This window comes from Corvus hawaiiensis, chromosome 9 (genome assembly GCF_020740725.1).
Source record: "Corvus hawaiiensis isolate bCorHaw1 chromosome 9, bCorHaw1.pri.cur, whole genome shotgun sequence".
Taxonomy (NCBI): Eukaryota; Metazoa; Chordata; class Aves; order Passeriformes; family Corvidae; genus Corvus; species Corvus hawaiiensis.
This window is the reverse complement of record NC_063221.1, coordinates 18,785,350-18,806,738: the sequence shown is the minus strand read 5'-3', so window position 1 is coordinate 18,806,738 and position 21,389 is coordinate 18,785,350. Positions and strand designations below refer to the sequence as shown.

The following is a 21,389-nucleotide window of genomic DNA, read 5'->3' as shown; positions in this document are numbered from 1 at the left end:
ACTGTTTAAAAGCAGGTACTGCAGTTAACAAAGCAGCCTGTTCTCCAAACAGATCGTGTTGGAAAGGCAGAAGATGTTTTAGCAGGCACTCCTCACAGCCTTGTAAAATCGCACATCACAGCAATTACCATCACACTGTGCTATTTAACAAAGCAACAGTTTTCATTAACTCAAGTCTGTGTAACCAAGCTGTAAAATGAACTGTACAGCGTGGGCTTTGTTACAAGGTCATTTCTAAAAAAGTACAGGGAACAAAAGTTAACATTAGGCCCTTCACATGCAGAATGCAAGTAAGAGTTGGCTTCTACCTGTATAAATATTTTCATTTAGAAAGAATTCTGTACTTGCAGCAGCACAGCTACTGAAGCTGTGTTGCAGGAGCAGCACTACCTGAAGCAGCAGCGCCCTGATCCTGAGCTGCCAAATCACCTCCCCCTGCAGCACGGCCATGGGGCAGTCAGGCAAAACCATCTCTGCAGACACCACACAGCCCCCAGGAGCTCCCTCTGTGCTTAAAACGGGAACATCCCCTCAGGAACACAAAATACGCAAACAACCATTTTTTCCTGAAAAAATATTTCCTCCGGTGGTTTGGTGGGATTTTTTGTTTGCTTTAAGAAGAATATGCACTTTTGGTACTTCTCCACTTCAGTGGCTAGTTTTTGTTTAGTAACTTACTCATATCCCTCCCTTCCCACCAAGTATTTTTTCTTCCCTGAATTTAGAGGCTCGTGTTTCCTATGTGGATTAGCTGGTTAAAATATTTATGAAACAAACGTGGCAGATGCTGGTGCTGTACAACATGATCTGGGATATTTTCCATTTTTCATAAGCAAAACATTAGCAAGAGATGCTGACTTCTATCAAGATCTCTCTTTCACCTGTGCTTTTTTTGAAGGCAGAGGCTGAAATCAAAATCAGCTTACAGTAGGAAATGGTATGTTCTAATCAAATTAGCTTGTACTGTTGAAACACTCACAACTGTCTATTAATAATTATTTAGCAGGAATTCCTGCAACAGCATCCACAAACATAGGACTACCACCTGCCAAAGGACTTTCTCCAGTTCAGCCCTGGATAACAGGATGATTTAGGAGCCATGAATGCCCCTTGACCTTTCTAAATCCTTTTGCTATTCAGTCAGCTAAATTAGCTCTCTAAGAGGCTGCTGTTAGTTTTTTCCATGAATCTACGCTTCCCGCTGCTGCCAGCCCACTAGCACATTCCTCTTGACACAACCACACACAACAAATTTAGACAGAGAGCAGAAATTGCCATCCACTTCATTAATTCCTCATTTTTCTGACCCACTGAACTGTTAAGAGTATTGCAAGCTTTATGCAGAGATATGAATTCACGTGGATGCCAACACACACGATGCAACAACACAGCTACAGGTCAGTTCCATGAACTGCCTGCACGCCTCAGTTTGATCCATGAGCCCACTTCATTGTGTGTAAGCCTATGCCAATCCCAAGAGCATTTCCCAGTCAAGATTTAATCATTAAATGTTCATTCTTTAGTCTTTGGAGAGTTGTCAAAAAAAAAATGTTGTTAATCTTTTTGGAAAGGAGCGCTACTCAAATTTCAAAAAGGACATAAGGCAGCACTTCTCTTCAAATCAGCCAAGATTTATGCTGAGGATTCGTATTCTGTGGAACACATGTTCTGGCTGATAGAAGTATGAATCATGTGCAGCAGCCTCAGCATTAAGTAATCAGGGGAAACATTCCCTCTCAACCCAACTCCCTAAGCACATGCAGTAAGTTTTGTGGGCTCTTTTATTCCTAGCACTAAGCACAGTGGCTAACTCAGTTGTCCACAAAAACTGTAGGTTCCCCCATCAATCCACACCAGGCATTCAGTTTCCACATTCAGTTTCCAATAATTAGAGTGACTACATTTTGGTCAGTGGAAGCTACAAGTGCCAACACCCCCTTTCCCCCCCCTGCTGCCCCAGCCCACAGAGCCACTGCAGTCAGTCCTTGCAGCACAACAATGACAAAGGCAGTGCAGGCACTTGGACAGCACAGCTGCAGGGCTACCAGGGAAAAGAATCTGCTTTTCTAATGTATTTTTCCCTTGTAAGGAAAGCAGTATGTAAGTAAACTCTTGCAATAGAACACATACAAAAGGACACCCAGTAGATTTTCTGTAAGGCAGAAAACAAAGCTGTAGTCTTTTCACTTGCAATGCAAACTCTGGAAGCAAAACATTATCCTCCAGTAGTACCACCACCAAGCCACACTTGCATGGTCACCAAAAGTTCACCACCAACAACAAGGCTTGGAGCAACGTATACAGAAAAGTGTACTTCAGTTTCTCAGTTCTCAAGTGTACTTCAATTTCTCCAACACCACAGCACAAACTTGTGAGGGAAAGATCAGTCAGACTGTGTTGCTGCCCTTCTAGAGTTGTTCAGCAGCACTGAGTTCTCCTGCAGGTCAGACTTTGGCTTCAGTCAGTTCTGATTGGTTCTGAGTGTACAATATACTCAGGAAAATCAAAATGCTTAGGAAATGTTCCAGGTTCTTTTGTATATGGCTAAGTATTAAATTCCTACACCCTTTCCCCATGATATTCCTGAACCATTTCTACAAATACTGTTTTATTTTAATGATTACTTGTAGCATGGAAGTGCAACGCCATTTTTAGTATCTAAAATTAAAAAAGAGTAACAACAAAGTTTTCCAGTACCCCAAAGTTTACGTTAACCAAATTGCAGTTTGCCATTTGTCTGCTTACAAGTCAGTATCAGACAGCTTTTGCTGCTGGCAGAAAGCAACAGAGGGGTTTTACTCCACCTTATGAGTTGATCAACAAAAATTTGAGAAAATAGGACTTCAATAATTTCATGGAACAATTTAATCTTAGAAGTTCTCACCACTTTTTCTCATTAATTTATTTGTAAAGAGAAGAAAATTACCCAGTTTGAAAGATCATTTATACTTTTTACCTTTGCCATAAACCTTGTTTATAAAAGCTGTATAACATCAGAGTGAATCACTGGCTGGACTTGATCATCTTAAAGGTCTTTTCAATTTAAACAATTCCATGATTCTATAAATACAAGTTTCTGATGCTGAGAATGCTGGTACTTGTAGACAGTACCGAACCTCACAGTGAAATCAGCCAAGGCAAGTAATGCGAACTGACTGGCTGCCCACTCTGAACCAAGAGGTTTATGTAACTCAGTAAATGTCATTAATTAGTATCTTCTGGTAACATGTTGTATAATTACAAAATGTAATGAATAAAATTAATTCCCAGTAAATTGAAATGAAATAAACCACCAAACAGGGTATAACTCTCCTATACAGCTGGATGTTGGATATTACAGAAAGGGTTTTGGCACAGAAAATTTATACCCCAACTGCTGTTACATTTTCTACCCCTTGATATACAGGCAGTGAATGCCTCTGACTAATTTCTCAGAGCAACTGGCTTACTCAGTGGTGCCTGAAATTAGATCAACTTTAGCTTACATAACAGGTATCAATAGTTACAAAACTGTTCCAGTTTTAAGCAAACCAAAAAAACCTCAACAACTTACTTCAGTTCTGCAGCGCAACCCCTGTGAAGAGACCCATGTAAGGAGCTGATGCAGACAGGCCTCCCTGGACCTTCTTACCTGTGCCTGGAGCTTGCTATGTGACACCAAGTAAAGGTGTCTCACTCCAGGAAGCAGGGCAAAGCTTAGTAAGGTTTTTTAAAAAGCAGTGATCAAATGAAGGCACTTTCCTGCAGCTCTAACTAGCCTGCAAAATACAACGGGAAATCTGTTTCCGTAACTCCTGCGATCTCCAACACAAAGGGGAGAACAACAGCTGATCCAAGACAGCCCTGGGTCACATGGTGCAGAGCCACCAGCACAGCGGAGGTGCCTGATCACCACCAAGCTTCTCCAGATCTGCTCCAACAGAAACCAATGGCAGAGGTTTAACCAGCTCCAAGACCCCAGCTCATTTCAGACTCCCACTTCCCTCTGCACCTGGCAGAGCAGCTACTGAAAGCAGGTCCTTCCATGACCTCCTCTCCCTACAAACCACTGCTGCTTCATCCACGATTACACATCCCCACGGTAAGCGCCCTCATTCCCACCCAGCTTTCAGCAGCAGTTAAAAGCTTGTTAAAATGACAATAGAAAACTAGTTCAAAACACAATTTCACCTTTTAAAAGGTACATGAGGAATAGGGCACAAGTCTGCTAGAAGAAGAGCAAGGAAAAGTGTTACCTGTTATGACATTAATGTCTGGGTACTGGCTTTCACAGAGCGTGACCGCCTTGCTGTCCCTCTCAAACGCCTCTCGAAGCTCTTTCTTCACCGCAGCCGAGCCACAGAGCCGGTACAGACCCACCACCTGCAAGCACAAACACCGGCCCCACGTCAGCCCCCGGCCTGCAGAGGGACCCGTACGTGACACCGTGCGCTGTGTCATCCCGAGAGCAACAGCAGCTGCGTGGGAATGGAAGCTCGGGACAGCCACACAGTGCAAACATCAGCACACAGCATCGGACACCTCGCAGGACACACCGGGGGGGGGCTGCTCAGCAGCAACGGAAGGATGATCCTGTTTTCAAAACAGTGAATGTGCTGAGCAGTGTTTTATTGACATAACACAAGTTTTAAATTGGAATTGTTTAATGTTTTGCTTTTATGCAGACTCAGGAAAGAAATACAGATTAAACATGTATTTGCTTCTCACCCTACTCATTCAGACCATCATAATTTTTCCTGGCATAACTGTTTAATTATACAAAATAGAATTCAAACTTCAGCAGAAAGAAGTGAAAAGTGTTTAGAGCACTATGTAGACAAAATTACATTACAAATACAGTTACTAATCATTAGCAGAAAAAAAAGTCATACAACTGACTCCATACTAAAAATAAGAAGTTACAAACCAACTGATAAACCAACACAAACCCAAAATTAGCAAAACCATTTTCCTATAGTATTACATTATATAGTAAAAAAATTAAAATTTAATTTTATAACCTTAACCAGAGTTTCAAGAAAATTATGAATACTCCATTATTACACCTATAATATGTTGTTTTGAAGCTGACAACATGCTGACTTCCATGTGTTTCAAATGATATTTAAAGTTTTCTGCAAAACAGGGGTTATTTAACATGCTTAAGGTGATAGGAGTGAAAGCCACACCACTCTTGAATTGAATTACCAGTTAAATCATGTGCTTTCATGTATTGAAATTTTCCATTTTATCATTTTTCATTTTCATCAACACCATTTATAGAAAGCACTCCTATGATCTTAGAAAACCAAATGTTAAAAATATTCATTTTATTTTAATTAACATTATAGGCAGCTGTATTGAGCAGGAAAAGGTTAATTCAAAACTACCACAGACTCAAGACAAAAAAAAATACCCAATACTAAACCAAAAAATCCCACCTGGACTGCCTTAAGACCATGAGAATGCAGGTCTGCAAGCAAGAGTATTTTTCTGGTCATATATTAATTCCTGTTAAATAAATGGAACCTTACCCAACAGAATTTGTACTCCCCCTTTCTCAAGACTGAATACAATCTAATATACGCCTAAGAAAATTTCTTTTAAACTTTCAAAGTTTCCTAATGCCACATCTGAAATTCAGGTGGAGATTATGCACCATGACAGTAGTCTGCAGTGTACAGGAAAGTCAGAAACATCAGACAAGCGCGTGGTTAAAAAAAAAAGTTAACAGGGTATTTTGCAGTTTTGGTTCCCCCCGTGCAAATACAAAAATAGATTTCACGCTCAAAAGCACCAGGTACATTCAGATAACTCAGATCCCCAACTGCTTCATTACCAGTGTTGCCTTGATTACCCAATATCATTTACATGACTAGGTGCTAATAAGCCTGTAATAAAATACTGAAACCATGGGACACATATATTGGAAAGAACAAAACTTCTCTTTTCCAGTGATTTGGATGTAAGGAGAAGTACTCACAAGAAAAATCACACAGTTATTATCAGCAGTGACTTTCAGCAAAAGAGCCACATAGAAGTACCATTTCCCTCTATAGGTCATGACCTGGGTTATAAACAGCAGAGCTAATCTCATCACACCTGGAAGCATATCCAACCTGTCAGCAATTTAAAATAGCAACAGTGGTAGGTGTGACTACTTCTCAATTTCACCTGAGTGAGAACAGGTGCAAAAGACAACCAGGGCTCACATATGCTGTGGAACAGCAGGCAAGAGTCCTCCCACCAGTTTCAAATTAATTGCCAAGGGGAACATCTGAGCTTAAGACTGTGTACAGTCCTTCCTAACAGACCTCCTGCCTAGCATCCATAACTGGTGATTTGTTTCCATACCTCATTTCTCATACATATTTTTGTTCATTACATCAACCAATAAAACTATATTGGGATGAAAAAAAAAGACACTGAACACTTCTGCTTTGCAGTAGTCCCAATTTTGAGAACAACCTGAAGAAAGACAAGGAACAGTGGTGTGGGGAAAGAACTAATTCAGCCCCTCAGGGACTCATCTTCATCCTAATGCTGTGTACAAAGTGATGACAGAGACAGGTCTTAGACACACTGGCTTCAGGCTGCACCAAAAGATATGCTCCTCATGACCGTGTCACTGCACACAGTATCTCAGGTTTGGTTGGAGGGAACAGTGAACCATATAATTTTTAAATTTGGATGTGTGTCCATACAGAATGATCCATGTCTCAGGAGTCAAGCATTCTCAAGTTCTCAACTGATCTCTGCTTTCTCGGGGTGTCTCTACACACTGGCGGCTGCAGGTTTGTTTCCCCATCCCCACTCCTAAAACTCTGCTGGGAGCAGCTCCTGCAAGCAAGTGTACTTCTCTACAAAGGCCAAGCTGGAAGCACTGATTGCACACAGCCCTGTTATTCTTCCCACATTACAATGGCCAGTGTTCACCACACAGAAGCAGCAAAGGAAAAAAAACTGACTTGTAAAGATGTTTTTAATTTCCCCCATTTCCACTCACTGCTCACACTGCAACAACAGCTATCTCAACACAGAAACATTGACAAAAGAGATTAAAATATGCACAGTACCTGACAGCCTCTCTTTTCAATCTCCAGAATGCATTTCTGCAGCAAAAGTGGCACCATCAAGCCTGCATTTTCCTTCTCTACAACTTTTCGAGCATCTACCCCAAACATCACGGGCTCCCGGTCTGTGTCAAGGCCATCGAGAGAGTTCTCCCACTGTTCCATGAGTGACAGCTTGACATAAATAAGCCCCCTGGGCTCCAGTTTGACAGCCAGCTGATGTGTTTTGGTGACCCGAAAGAGAGTGGGAAGAGCCACAGTTCCATGACAACACACTCGGTTTTTCCGTGGGGTGGGTTCCCAGCTGAACACCACCAGCTTTAAGTGCTGAGCGTTTTCGATTTCTATGTTGAATGTGTGGTCCATGTCTAGAAATGTTGTCCTACATGTAAGCAGGGCAGTCCTTGCTTTATTTACTGAGTCAACCTGTATTGCACAAAAGACATCTTTTGAGTCTATTCGTGGTGGCTTTAAGTCTTCAGCACCATAAAAGTGAATGCTCATGAGTCCAGAGATGTACTGAGAGCACTTGGGTTGATCAGAAAAGTTGTAGTGTCTGAAGGCATCGATATCTATTTCGGGTTTACCACTGTTACTTGGAAGGCTCTCCTTTCCTTTCCCACACTTGGTTTCATGCCTGTGTTTACCTGATTTTGTTATAAGTTCAGGAGAGTCGCCATCACTGAGGTAACCACCTTTGTTGAAGGATTTGGAGCTCCTTGAGCTCTTCTTTTTGTAGGTGTGTTGTGAGGACACACTGCTGTCAAGATGGTAACGGCTTATCACATTCCTGCTGGCAGCTGTGGTTGAGTTTCCAGTAGAAGGCAAAGACACTGTATGGCTTGTATCCCGGCAGCTACCTTTCAGCAGGGAAGGAGGATTATCTGAACTACTATGGCTTGAAGTTCCCTTCACACTCAGCTTCCTGCTCAGCTCTGGCAGCTTTTTCATTTTCATGGAAAGCTTCCTCACAGTCCTGGGAGATTTAATTCTATCAGGGAAAGGCCAGTTGATTGATCCGCTTTTTTTCAGAGGACTGGGACTTGGAGGAGAAACCTCTGTGGAGGGTATATCAGGCTTGTGTGCAAGAGCAGCTCCAAACCCTTTAGAAGAAAAGAGAAGGAATAATCATTTTCAAACTGCAATTCTTGGCAATGAAAAAATAAATCTTGAACTTGGGGAAAACATGTTGATTTTTCATAACTTGATAAGCACAATTCATTCAGACAACCATCACTCAGTCAGATGTTCACAAGTGTTCAGAAAGATGTGCTCTGCTGACTCGTTCAGCCAAATTTGGCAATTCATCGTCAAAGGCCAGATTTGTTCTGCTTTATGGAGATGAAAGGGCCAGAAACTACATATAAACAAATGAGCAATTGCACCCGCCGCATTCAGCTTGACCCATTTGTGCTGCATCCCCCACACAAGCACACATGGCCACATTCCTGGGGCACAAGTGCAACAAAATCAGACTTAATGAAAAAATCCTGGAAATATGGCAAAGGCACCCTTGTCTGCAGAGCAGTTAGCTACACAGCCAACACATCAGCATTGCCACTCCTCTTAGGTCTAGAGCAAAGACACTGTCTCTAGTAAAGAATATGGCTCTTTGTGTCCCTCTATTACCTCAGAGCCCTAAATCTCTCCTGTGTAGATGCAGGCAGTCTCACACCTTTTCTTTCATTTCTCTCAGCTTCTCCTTTCTGCAGCAGGATGTAAGATTTATTCCTTCCAAAAGCTGCACCTTGCACTGTCTCATTTCACTGCCTGCCAGCAACCTTCCATGTTTCCTGACACTACCATCCCACAAGAGTTTAAAGTTAGACAGTTCCCAAGCGACATCCTCAAAGGAAATCACCCCCCTTTCAAGGTACCAAAAAGAAAAAAATTATAACAGCAAGCACTGATGCTAAAAAGGGGAAAAAAAAAAAAAAAAAAAAAAAAAAGACTCCCTCAATTTAGCAGTAAAGAACAGCTAATTAAGGAACACAATTAGACATAAGCCAGTACTGCACACAGACAGGAACCTGTGGTTCACCTCATGCTCTAATACTCAAGGAAATGCAAATACCAAGTCTTGCTCAAGACATTCTCACTTTTTCCAGCATGAGGCAGTAATGACTGTAAGAAAATTGATCAATTTACCTGAGTTAAGGAACCATGCAAGAGGGAAACGGAGGCCAGAATGATAGATATTAATCACATGAGTACTTCCACATAGTCATTTTTCCACCCCTTGAGAAACAAAGAGTGCCTCTTGCTAGCAACATCCCAATCACTTAAAATTTTTCAAATGTTAGCAGCTCCCAAGAGGACTGAGTAGCCTCGCCTGTGCAAGCTGGGGTGCTGTAGAGCCCCTAAGCACACCAACCCTGTGTGATGCAATTAGCCCAGGCAGCTCACAGAGACTCCAACACCTTTATCCATCCATCATTCTCCCTTGCTAGCCAGCGAAACGGAGACTGTTTACAGTATATAAAAAGAAAGAAAGAAAGAAAGAAGTGCTGTTTTCACAAGATACTCAGTAAACCATACTTTACAGAGATTTCTCCTTCAGACTTGCCAAGGACTTACTTCTTTAATTCTAAACTAATCACTTCAAGTCCACAGCAAGTGATCCTTACCAGTGCTTTTTTGCATTCAAATTAATTTTCACCATTGGACTGTAACTTAATTTTATACTTCACCAAGCTGAAACAGCTAAATCAGGCAATCTGGTCTTTGACCAAAGTCATTTGCTGTGGTCTTGGTCCCCCCACCCCCTTCCAAGAAAAATCCTACAAAGGCTAGTTCTAGTCTCAATAGAAGTTTGGATTAAGTAACTTTTGCAGACAGTTGCTTAAAAGAGTATCTTTATAAAAGGAAGTTTCAGTGACAAAGAATAATGCATGGAATCTCTTTTCCAGAGGAACAGAGGAAAATTCATTTAATCCTGAATCTCATGGAAGTAGTTCCCTTGCAGGGGAAGGGCTATTTCTAGCACGCCTGCTGTGCTTTTCTGGCAAGCAGCTAGTTAGAAATATGGTGCTTGATAAAGGCAGACAAAGCCTTCCCTTGTACTGCAAATCACCGCACAGTCCCACTGGTGGGCTGGTGTGGAGCACTCCATAGCAATCAGTGCCACACTGCAGCCTCTAACATTAATCTTCCCTTTCTGTCAAAAGTCTCTGGCACAGGCTTGGAAAAGCAGGCCAGCAAATTAAACTTCCTCCCCTCCAGCTCATTAAAACCAAAGAGTCAGTCTAACACTATGACTTTTATGTGTCCAACTTCTGCTGCATTCAGCACCAAACAGTTAAAGTGAAATATGTGGCTGGAAGAAACTTAACAGTCGAGTATTATGCAGGATGGTATTCCCATCAGCACTGAGCCACATGTTGTTCCACTAAAGCCAGCAATGTGCTGAGGTATGCACGCAATTTTAAAAGAGTGTACATGACAACTCTGAACAAGCTGCAGGAGGAGTTGTAGCACAGTCCAGTAACACTTCACTTCCCAGCCTACCCATCTGCCACAGCTTTCTTACAAGGGTGACAGCGAAACTGAGTTGCAGCTCTTTTCTCAACCAAGTTACAAGACTGCTGCAAACAGCAGTTAGACATCAAAAATATCCTTACAGAAGAGCGGTAGGAGAAGACAAAACGTAAGAGGCACCTGTTGCACCAGGACAGCATGGGGCTGGTCAGTTTTATATTAACAGCTGACCATTTGTGTGTGTGTATGTATATAACGTTTATCTTTTACAGTGGGAACACTCAATCCCTGGAACAATCACAGACGTGGCAGAGTCCTCACCACTACAGGTTTCCAAGCTGCAACTGCACAGGCTGCTAGGTAGTCTCATTTAGGCTCCCCGTCCCACTGAAGGGTGGGCCAGATGATCATCTGATGTCCTCTCCAACCCGGGCTGTTCTGTTAGATACTGTCTTTAATACATTTACCTTATGCCTTCTGACACTTCAGCAGCATGAGTAACAGGAAAAAAAAAAGCTTTTGGAGGACAATGCAATCCAAGTCAAAATGACCTGACACCCTAAGTAACTGTGTGTAGCATGTGCTGTGTGTTCAGCTTGAGTACAAAGCCACCTTTTGCTTTGCTCAGCACTATGGCTGTGTGAAAGCATAAAGCCTTTCCATGACCAGAGGAACATGAAGAGCCCACAGTGCTTCACAAACCAGGTCCCTCACCCAGCACATCCATCCAGGTGTCCACAGGACAGTCACTAGTGCCCCCTCAGCCGAGAAAACCTACCCCTACACAACACTGCCCCGAGGGAAGAGAGGGCTCAGACTGCCTTAAGCACTTACAACACAGCCCCTGCCAGACATATGCAGTGATTTAGCACAGTAAACATGCTTGTCTGACCCTGCTTAATGCTGTTTATATGTGTTTGGGCACATATATCACTGTCACACCCATTGCCAGCAACTCAAGCTGTTTTACAGGCACACTTGACTACCCTATTATACATGTCACATTCCTCATTGCTCAAGATAGGGTTTCTGAGTTATTTTAAAGTTCCTCAAAAAACCTGTAATTTATTTTTGGGACAACAAGTTGAGGGGAATGAGTAGGTCAGAAAGCTATCAGTTGCTTATTACACCAAGCTATTCAAGTATCAAACAGCCACTCTCACACCTAATGGAAATGCTGAGCTAATGTATTAAAAGTGAAAAAGCAGCAAATCAAAACAGAAGACCCCAAATATTTCAAAATTGTTCTTGTAGCAAACAATGGGTGGAAAAGGGCGACTGTTTTTCCGTGGTAGATTCTACAAGAGATACTGATCTGGATCCTCAACTGACACAAAATGCACATCAGCTCTACTGATGTCAAAGGCTGTTAAGTTCCTCAGGTGCAGGCACAGTTCTAGACCTGTTCTGATAGAAAACTTCAGAGCAGAACTGTAAATGGCATTGAGAGAACAACTCATGCTATACCAAATTCAAGCGACTTCAATTAAAACATAAGGTAAGCGTCACCTCTACATCAGCAACTGAGCAAAAGAAAATTTAAAATCTAAAAAGCACTTTAAAAAACTGAGTTAGAAAGCAATTATTTCTATGTAACATCTTAATTATTTATCTAAATAAATAGAAGAATCTCTGCTTTTAACATGTAAAAAAAGTCTTTTTTTACCTCTATATAAATTACTACTTTGACCAATGCAGTGTCTATCTCGCATAATGCTTCAGAGTCAAGGAATGGAGAAATTATTAAAAAGGTAAAAAAAAAATCTCAGAATTCTGTAAAGAGAGTTTGTTTTCTTTGGTTACTACACACACTGATACTAATAAAATTGTGATGAACCCATCAACCCAGGGATCACTTTTATAGGAGCAAAAGATAGAAAATACATTGCCTTAAATAGTGCATTAATTAAAATGGGAGGTGGTTACAGCATAACCCCCGCAAGGCTCAGACACGAGAGGTGACAGGGGTGACCAGTGCCTGCTTCTCATCCTGGTGGTGATCCTTGGAGCATCCACCACAGGGTACCTCACTGCAGAGAGGAGCAAGCACATGTAACAGCACTTTAGATCTCTGACCAGACTTAATGAGCATGAGTTTGTTGCAGATATTTTAAACATTAATGACCCTGCGACGCTCACGAACCACAGCCAGCTCTGCTCAGACGCTGGAGCCGCACCAAGGTGCTCGCGGAGCACCGCAGCGATGCCAAGCACTGTCTGTTCAGGCTGCTCTCACGAACACTTCCTCTTCTCACTGTGTCTTTCATGGCATGAAAAGCAGCTTTGCCCCTATTTTCCCCATCAGAGGATATAAACAGTTACTCAGGACAAATCAGAAACTGAAAAAGGCAATCACTATTTTGATTGAACTGCTTCCACTCCACAGCTGCTGCATCCTGTTGTCTCTTTCACCAGCACATCTTTATGGCATTGTCACCGCATGAATCCAAGACAAATGCATGAACAAGCCCTTGACCTTCAAAAGCACATGCACAAACTCCCCAAAAACCCAGCGAAAAACTGGCTTCACCTGTGCAGGAGAAAGATGGAGCAGAGGGACCTTTCTGCCAAACCCCTAACCATTCCGGTATCTCAAACATCATGCAAATATTTCACATCAATGCACTTCTGTCTCATGAAACCAAAGCTCCTTGCACTTGAAAAACAGGTAAACCACAAAACATCTTCCATCTGGGAAAAACCACGAAATTACAAAAATAATATTGACAACATGTGGAAGGAAAGGGGTAGATAGCATTTGCTGCCCAGTATACTCTATGTATATTGCTGGAAGCATGCCTGAAACATGTAAGCATGCAAAATATTTGTCTGCATTGGCCCCAAAAGATGTATTTGGAAACCAGGATAATGGTCACAGTCTAAGTGGAGAAAGAGCCCTGTAGTTTTAATAGGAATTAAGCCAAGTTCCAGTTGGCACATATCAGGGTTAAGTGGGAATATGGGATCAATCTTCACTTGCCATAACATTGGAAAGAAATTGTTTACAGTGATTCTTACCAGGATTTTCCACCCAGACAGCTAACTCAAGTACATTTTTAGTAGCAAAAGCACAGTCCAGATCCTGGCAACCTCCAAGGCACAAGTCCTACCAGAATGTCTCTCAGATACAGATACATGAGATGATTCCACTCATTAGGTAGACACTAATCCCAACAGTAATTCTCCCCAAAAGCAATAATATTGCAAATTCTTCATAAGGCACTATTCAGAGCTCCATGATGTAAATCTGTCTCAGGAGCCAACATTACAAAGGGGTGCTTTTCTTCAACAATTTGCAGGTGATACACACATCTATAAAAACATGCAGTTAAGAATTCAGTCCTAAAGAGTTATAAAGTTTATTTTAACATTTTACAGTGAAAAAAAAAGTCTCACATTGCATTTATAAAAAAAATATTTCTATTTTTCAATCATAACCATTTTGCCTGTGCAAGGAGACACATAATTAAAAATAGTCTTCAGGGTTCTTTCCACTTAAACGCTTCTCCCACAGACCTAAGAGCCCAAGCTGGGCTGTTTCTACATTATTAACTTGGAACCAAGTTACCTTCTTACTCTTACCTTTTGGGTACGTGTTATAAATAAAATACATGAATTATTTTCCCAAGCTCTGCTATAAGGGCATCTTATTTCTAATTAGGTTTTTTTTAAAGCCAACAAGGCTAGAATTATTCACTAAGGAATTACCTGACAAATCCCATTAACATAAATGGCATTTACTGTAGAAAGTAACCAGATTAATACCAGGAGCTAGCAGTATAAATTAAGACTATGAGACAAATTAACACCTCTACAACTATGATCCATTGTACTGGTAACAGTTTTGCTGCTCTGTTTGAAAAAACCCACAGTAACAGAATTCTATCATTTATTCTTTTGTTAAAAAAATCTTCTGTCTAATAAAGAGTCTCAAAAAACGTAACAAAAAAAAAGCACCGTTACTATTTTCTCTCGACAAAGTTGGAAATCCAAGAAAGGCAATAATGTTTAAAGTTTCAAAGGTAAAATTGTTTCCATTGTCCAAAGAAGAAAACAGCAAATGACTAAATGAGCAAATATATATATTTTGTTGGATTTTGTACTGCCCCACTTTTTTCTGTCTATGCTTCCCAAAACCTAACTTTTAGGCTCTAAGGCTAACCAATATTGACATATATAAATCGTATCAATAAGAAAGGTAAGCAGACTTTTCTCCAAAGCTGTATTCGCTTATTTGATGGGAGTTACTGCTTAATGTAACCAGCTCTCTATGAACAGAGACATACATTTCATACCAGTTGTGTAATTCAAACAAGGTCCTAATACAAATAAAGTTAAATTGGCCATGTTGCCCTTCACGCAGTACTTTTATATGGATGAGCTGTCATTTTAAATTTGACTGAAAATAACTGTAGATACTTTAACTGGATTAAAAAGAAGAACTAAGCCACTTCTCCATAATTAAGCCAATTACTGAGCAGCAGGGATCCACTTCATCATCAATTAATCTATTCAATGTGATCACCACCCAACACATGTAGAAGGAGAGCTGCATTTGAACTACCTTAATTAACTCAATGCATAACAAACAGATCAGGTGAAATTCGTAACTTCTCTCCCACTTGAAATGGACAACTTTGCTTGCAGAAATGAATGCATCTTCAGCATGAAAACAAGTTTGACATTTTTCTTCTTACAGAATGGGATTTATTTCTTTAAACAAAGAAATAGTCACCCCTGTGTGAGAGATTAACTAATCAACTAAATGGGGGTCAAACAGTTTGCAGGACACACATGGCCTTCCTAAATAACCACACTTACTGACCGCTACAAAACATCTAGAGTCGCAACAACGACAATAATCTACCAAAAAACATAATATCTCATCTGTCTTGCAAGCAAATGAAACTGGTCTAAGTATTTAAAGCAGCTATAAAGTGAGCTATTTGTCATAAATGCCCAAGAACTTTTAACACACTTTTCAACTACAAATATGCTTGTATCTGGAGCATTTCCACGGAAAGAACAAAATGTGAGCCCCCAGAAGACCAAGTGTTTTTTCTTCTGCTGTTTACAGCAGTTGCTCTGGTGCCTTTGAAAACAAACCCCTGTTCCCAGAAGTAATCTCCACACCAGGAATCCAGGCACAGCAGCTCCCAGCACACAGGGACATGGGGCCAGAGGCTGCCAGGATGGTGAGGCTGGATGGGGACAACCCAAAAGGAAGCCCCTCTGGGAGGCAATGCACACCTGGGCTCCCACACCAATGTTTCATGGAGTTTCTGATGAGCCAGGCAGAAACACAGGCTCTTAAATGTCAGCGTAAAGAAAGTTTAACCTTTCTCCAAAGAAAGGAACCTGGAATTCCCGGTCTCCTGAACTTTACGCTGTTTCTAACTTTGAACAGGACACTAGAGTTAAGATCAAGATAATATAAGGCACATAAGTAATTAAAATAATACCTTTTTGGAAAGGGTTGGGAGGGGTTTTTCTACTTACTTTTGTTTGGTGTGGTTTTATATTTGTCTGGGGTTTTTTAACAGACTGGGAAAAAATCCTTAATACGATGCTGAATTCACACACTAATGGAATTATGGAAACGAGACTATCAAACACTCAGCCAAAGATAACAAGGAACAAAGAGGCTGGCTTCTGAAAGTGAAAACCACTCTTCTCCAGTCTATTAGATTAGCCTGAGACAGTCAACAAGACAGTAATTACAGAAAGCGACGTGATGAATAGCATTCATATGGTCTACCAAAAAGTCTTTATTAAAAAGTCCCAGACAGCAAGTTAAAGAAGCTTCTGCAGACATTAACTAGCTTTGAGGCAGGAATCCAAGGCCAGGGCTAGACACCAGCTGACAAAGGAAACCCAGTGTGTCCTCACATTATCAGGCTTCAGCAAGCTCATTTTGTAAAACCTTTGTCTTCAGGGAGGTGGGGGGCCAAAGAGAACAGAGGCCAACCACACCTGGACATGTCATGAACAAACAGACTGAGAAACGACTCTGCAGCTCTGCACTTAGTAAGCATCAGTCTCACAATCTGAGTCATTTTAAATGCACCTGACATGCATTTCCACTGAAAATTTGCTTGATAACATAAGAGGTGGAGGAAAAGAGACACGTAACAAAAGTTTACTAATCCTCTAAAAGCCAACAGAGGTCCAAACACTTATGTTCCTCAACTCTCTTACCTGTGGAAGGGCACTTAAAGGCAGGATTGTCCTCTGCTGCCGGCATACCCGGAGCCTTGCAGGCAAACTTCTGTCGCTGCTGCTGCGTGTGCTCCCTGGGCTGCGCGGCATCCGCCTGGCTCCCTTCACCGGGCTGCGCCGTCCAGCTGCTCCCCGTGCTCTCCATGGAGCATGTGGGACTCTCATGGGGACTCGTGGCCGTCCCAGAGTCACCCCCAGGGTGGGCTTTGTACCAAACTGATGGGGAGCCCACAGCAACAAGGCTATTCACAGCAGAAGGGCAGACCCTGGGCAAGTCGGGTTCATCATCTTCAGGGATGGGGTTGTACCATATTTCTCCTTCATCATCCGCGTCGCCATCCTCGCCGCAGTCCAAGGCAGCGCTCCTCAGCGCGGCGGCGCTCGGCAGGGCACAGCTCCGTGCCGGCCGCTCCCGCCCCACTGCCGATGTGGAGGGAGCCCACGGCACTGCGGGCTCGGGCAGCGGCATGGGAGATCTGGGTACCAGGATAACAGCCCCGTGCACTTCGTTACAGGCATTTTCTTCTTCCAGAGGAGGAGGAGGTCGTCGGTGGGTGCTCTGCTGCAGCCAGCTGCGTTTCTTGGAAACGGTTATGCTGTTCACCTGCGGCCTGTGCTCGGGCTCCTCGCTGGCCTGGGGGCACTTGAGTTCCTTCCTGCTTCTTGAAGTTTCTATGTAAACATTTTCTATGAAATCTGTTCCCAGAAAGGAAGGCAAAAAGAGAGGGAAAGACAGACGTTTAGAATATCGTTTTGCTTTTGACAGATGAACACATTTGCTGTCGTATAACACTTGCATCATCCAAAAGGACAAAAGATAAGTTGATATGATCACAAAATTAGATTTCAGCCTGTCAAAACAGAATGTGCACATAACTAATAAAGAGTCAGGTTTGTTTGGCTGTATTTTTAACACCACGTAATTTAGATAAATGGCAGTGAGACAGCTCTGCTGAAAGGTCATGCATACTTACACAGAAATGGCTGCTCTTTTCTGCCAAGTTCAGGTGCAATCAGTTTGAAAAGTTACTACACAATACTTCTCCAGTTTAGTTATGCCAATGAAGAAACAGTCCCTACTTTTGGTAGGTAATGTACTGCTTAAATGGCTACAAAACCCCCACATATATTCATTTCTAGGTTTCTGTTTAAATAAAGGCAAGGATATGTCTTGCACAAAAAACTCCAGAAAGGGCTGTCCTAACCAGCTTTATCCTACAATTAAGACAGAGGCAACCCCTGATTTGGAGGGAATAAAACAAAACACACCATCATGAAAATAAGGAAGGAGAAAGAAGAAATGTAGAAAAGTTTTTAAACAACAAAAATTTCATGCAACAAGTAAACAAATTGCACTGACTGTTCCCAAAATTTGACACAGTTTCATTGAAGCAACAGACATTTAATTGTCCATGGAAAGCACCACTCACACTTGAGCCCCCTGTCAGAGCACACCCAAGCTCCACTCGGCAGCAGCGCCATACCCCCGCTGGCTGCAGCACATCCCAGCCAGGGAGCTGCAACCACTGCACTAGGACTGGAAGGAAAGCTGCAAATACATCCAAATTAAAAACAGGGAGCAGGTCAGACAAGCTTCATGCTGCTCTGCACAGGAGGACAACACAAACAGGGCTTGCTCAGTCATTAAGCCTGAATGGGGATAACTGGGTTCACATAAAACAGACAACCTACTTTCACATGAAGCCCTCTGCAATTTGAAATTCCAGATGGAAGCAGCTATTTGTTACTGCCTGAACATTATTCTCAGCAAAGAATTATTTACACACCAATAATGGATGTTAAAATATGGACACCTCTCTGGAGGACTCAAGGAACAGCTCTGTAAATCCAGCCAAGTCTGCTGTAGAAAGGGAGACATGAAAAAGACTCATTTGAACACCTTCCCTTTGACCCTCTTTAGGTTTTTACTTTAATGATAGAAGAGATCCTTGGTAAGATCTGAAACACCACCATTTTATTTGATGAAAGATTCATCATTTGGTGATTTTTTGAAAGAGTACAGTTTGCTTGTTCAACTAAACTGCAGTATTATCACTGTTTGTGATTTGAAGAATTAACTTGCTTCAAAGAATTAACAAAATTAACCATAGTCCTTCTAAAGCCTTTGCAAACTTCCACTGAAATGCTTTGCTACACTGTGGCCCATGTTGGCCAGGTAACAGAATCTGAGGAAAATGTGAATGCAGATCTCTGTCAAAGTTTCAGTGATTTGGCAGCAATCATATTCCTTCCCTCACCCCCAGCCTGAAAATGCAAGCATGCCATTGTAATGGTTCCTTGTTACACACTGTCACACTACAATTCCAAGTAAGAACTAACCAAAAGGATAGGAAACTAATCAGCAAAAGGCATAGGGCTAAGCCTATGTTTCCAAGAAGTCCATTTGGATCAGGGACTTCTCGGGCAGGCATCCTCCTGCCAGTGACAACTATCCCAAAGCCCTTGCTTCAGTCCAAGGATGGTCCCTGTTCCGGTGACATAAATAGATGGAGCATCTGAGAGCTGTATTTCCACAAACAAAAACATCTACTACTTCCTGCTTTGCTGTAGAAAAATGGGTCCTTCTGCACTGGTTAAGACAGCCTACAATTCCCAAAACAGCAGGCTCCTAAGAAGTACAGTGTACCTAAACATACACCCAGTGACATATCTGGTGTCAGCTCAGGCTGCCCTTTGGTCCCAGCAGCAGAAAACTTTGTTTTCAACGTCCACCTGGGTGTCTTGATAAGGAGCCGTCTGCAAACGCTTAGCACAGAAACATTGATAACCACAAGCCTCCAGCCTCCTCCACCAAAGCTGCTTGCAGGGAATGCCACCTTCCACAGGACTCAGGACGACCCCGTCTCTGATCAGCCAACATGCTGCCAGAGGTCATCGATGGGAAATGCTCACTGAAACTCGTCCAGATGGTACACTTACACATACATCCCCCAACTGCAGTTTCTGCAATTGCTAGCAGTATTTGCAAGCAGTCCTTCCCCTTTATTCGAACTTGGCCCTGCTCCTGAAAGCCCTTATGCCCATGTCTATTTTAGTAACAAACTGCTTCACATGCAAGTATCTGCACAACCAGTGGTTCAATATCACAAAGTTTTCAGTGTTGTTAGCTGTTACAGGAATGAGTCAATTTTAAATAAATACAAAGCTTTGAGAGACATACAGGACAGAAACATACTTTTTGTTCTAGAGCAATGTTTCATTCAGAAGAATGCTGCCTACTATTAGCATTTTCAGATATATCTTTAATATTGTATTTAAAATAGTTAAGACCATGTCTTCACACAAATACCAAACATGACAACAGTTCCTCCTCAAAAAGCTTCAATATGGTGTTCAAGAAGAAGAAAAAAAAAAAAGTCAGGTATTCTCTTCCCCTTTCACTCTATTGACAAAAAATTAAATAAATCCATATTTCAAATTAAGCCATGATAGTAACAACACGTGTATGCTCAGAAATCAAAGTTTCAATGTTTCAACTCAACTGAGGTCAAAACTGACACTCTGCCAACTCCATTGGCACAGAAAATACTTCACCACGATACCATGCCTTGCTTTGCAGATTGCATGGAAGCAGGGAACAGCTTTATCCAGCCTCTCCATATATGGATCAAACAATTCTCAGTTCTTCTGGCTGATATTTGAACACGTTCTCTTTCACTAAGTTTCCTAACAGAAGTATAAAATACAAGTACTATATATTCAAACGGAACAACGGCAAAACTGAAAATTGATCTGTAAGATTTCGAGTGCATCTTTAAAAAGCGAACAAACCAACCAACGCCAGCGGGCAAGCAGCAGCCGAAGAGTGACAAGCAGATGTGGGACAAGAGAACGAGCAGGGACGCGCACACAGCGCTGGTCTAAGCCCCAGCAGCTCTCGCTTTCATGAGGAATTCCCGCTCCCAGAAGAAGCGCAGGCACCGATGGCACGCTGCCGCCGCTGAGGACTGATTCAAGACCCAAGCTCACGCCCGGCCCCGGCGCGGCGCTCCGGGCAGCGGGCACGGAGCATCCCGGCGCCGCGGGAGCCCCCGCCCGGCGCTGCCCGGCAGGTGGAGGAGCGGCCGCGGGCGGGCAGCCGGGGCCGGGCAGCCGGAGCCTCGCGGCCGAGCCAGGCGCACACTTACCCTGCGGGGCGCAGAGCCCTCCGTGGCGGTACCCGGCGCCCGCCGCCGCCCCTCGCTGGGACCTTCTGCCCCGCAGTTTGGAGAGCGTCCTGCGGAGCGGGTCGGCCATGCCTGGCGCTGCCTCCGCGCCGCGCTCAGCGGGCGCTGCCCCCCGGCCCGCGGGAGCGCGCAGTCCCCGAGCGCCGCGGCGGCCCCGCCGGCAGCCCCGGCCCCGACCGCCCCATGGCGCCGCCGCCGCGCGCGCCCGGCCCCGGCTCCGCCGCGCACATACTTGGCATAGCTGAGCGGGGTGAGAGGGCGCCCGCGCCGCGCGTGCGCAACCGCTCCGCCCCGCCCCGCCCCGCCCGCTGCGCGCGGGGTCGCCCCCGGGGAGCCGCGGCGGGCCGGGCCCGCCGGAGGGGCCGGGAGTGCTGTGCCGCCGGAGCCGCGCCAGGGCCCGGGCCGGGCCCGCCGGAGGGGCCGGGAGTGCTGTGCCGCCGGAGCCGCGCCAGGG

The 21,389-nt window shown here is 43.3% G+C and overlaps 1 protein-coding gene across 1 annotated transcript in view; it reads right to left on the bottom strand.

Annotated features, from left to right (window-relative positions):
- Positions 1-21,073, bottom strand: part of SYDE2 (synapse defective Rho GTPase homolog 2) — a 28,046-nt gene extending 6,973 nt beyond the window's left edge. The window contains exons 1-4 of the mRNA XM_048312332.1: positions 20,897-21,073; positions 16,728-17,444; positions 7,056-8,155; positions 4,236-4,362 (exon numbers count right to left, since the gene is read on the bottom strand). Of these exons, the coding sequence (XP_048168289.1) occupies positions 4,236-4,362; positions 7,056-8,155; positions 16,728-17,444; positions 20,897-21,005 (2,053 nt within the window). The 5' untranslated portion in view covers positions 21,006-21,073. The remainder of the gene's footprint in view (positions 1-4,235; positions 4,363-7,055; positions 8,156-16,727; positions 17,445-20,896) is intronic.
- Between the last annotated feature and the right edge of the window lie 316 nt (positions 21,074-21,389).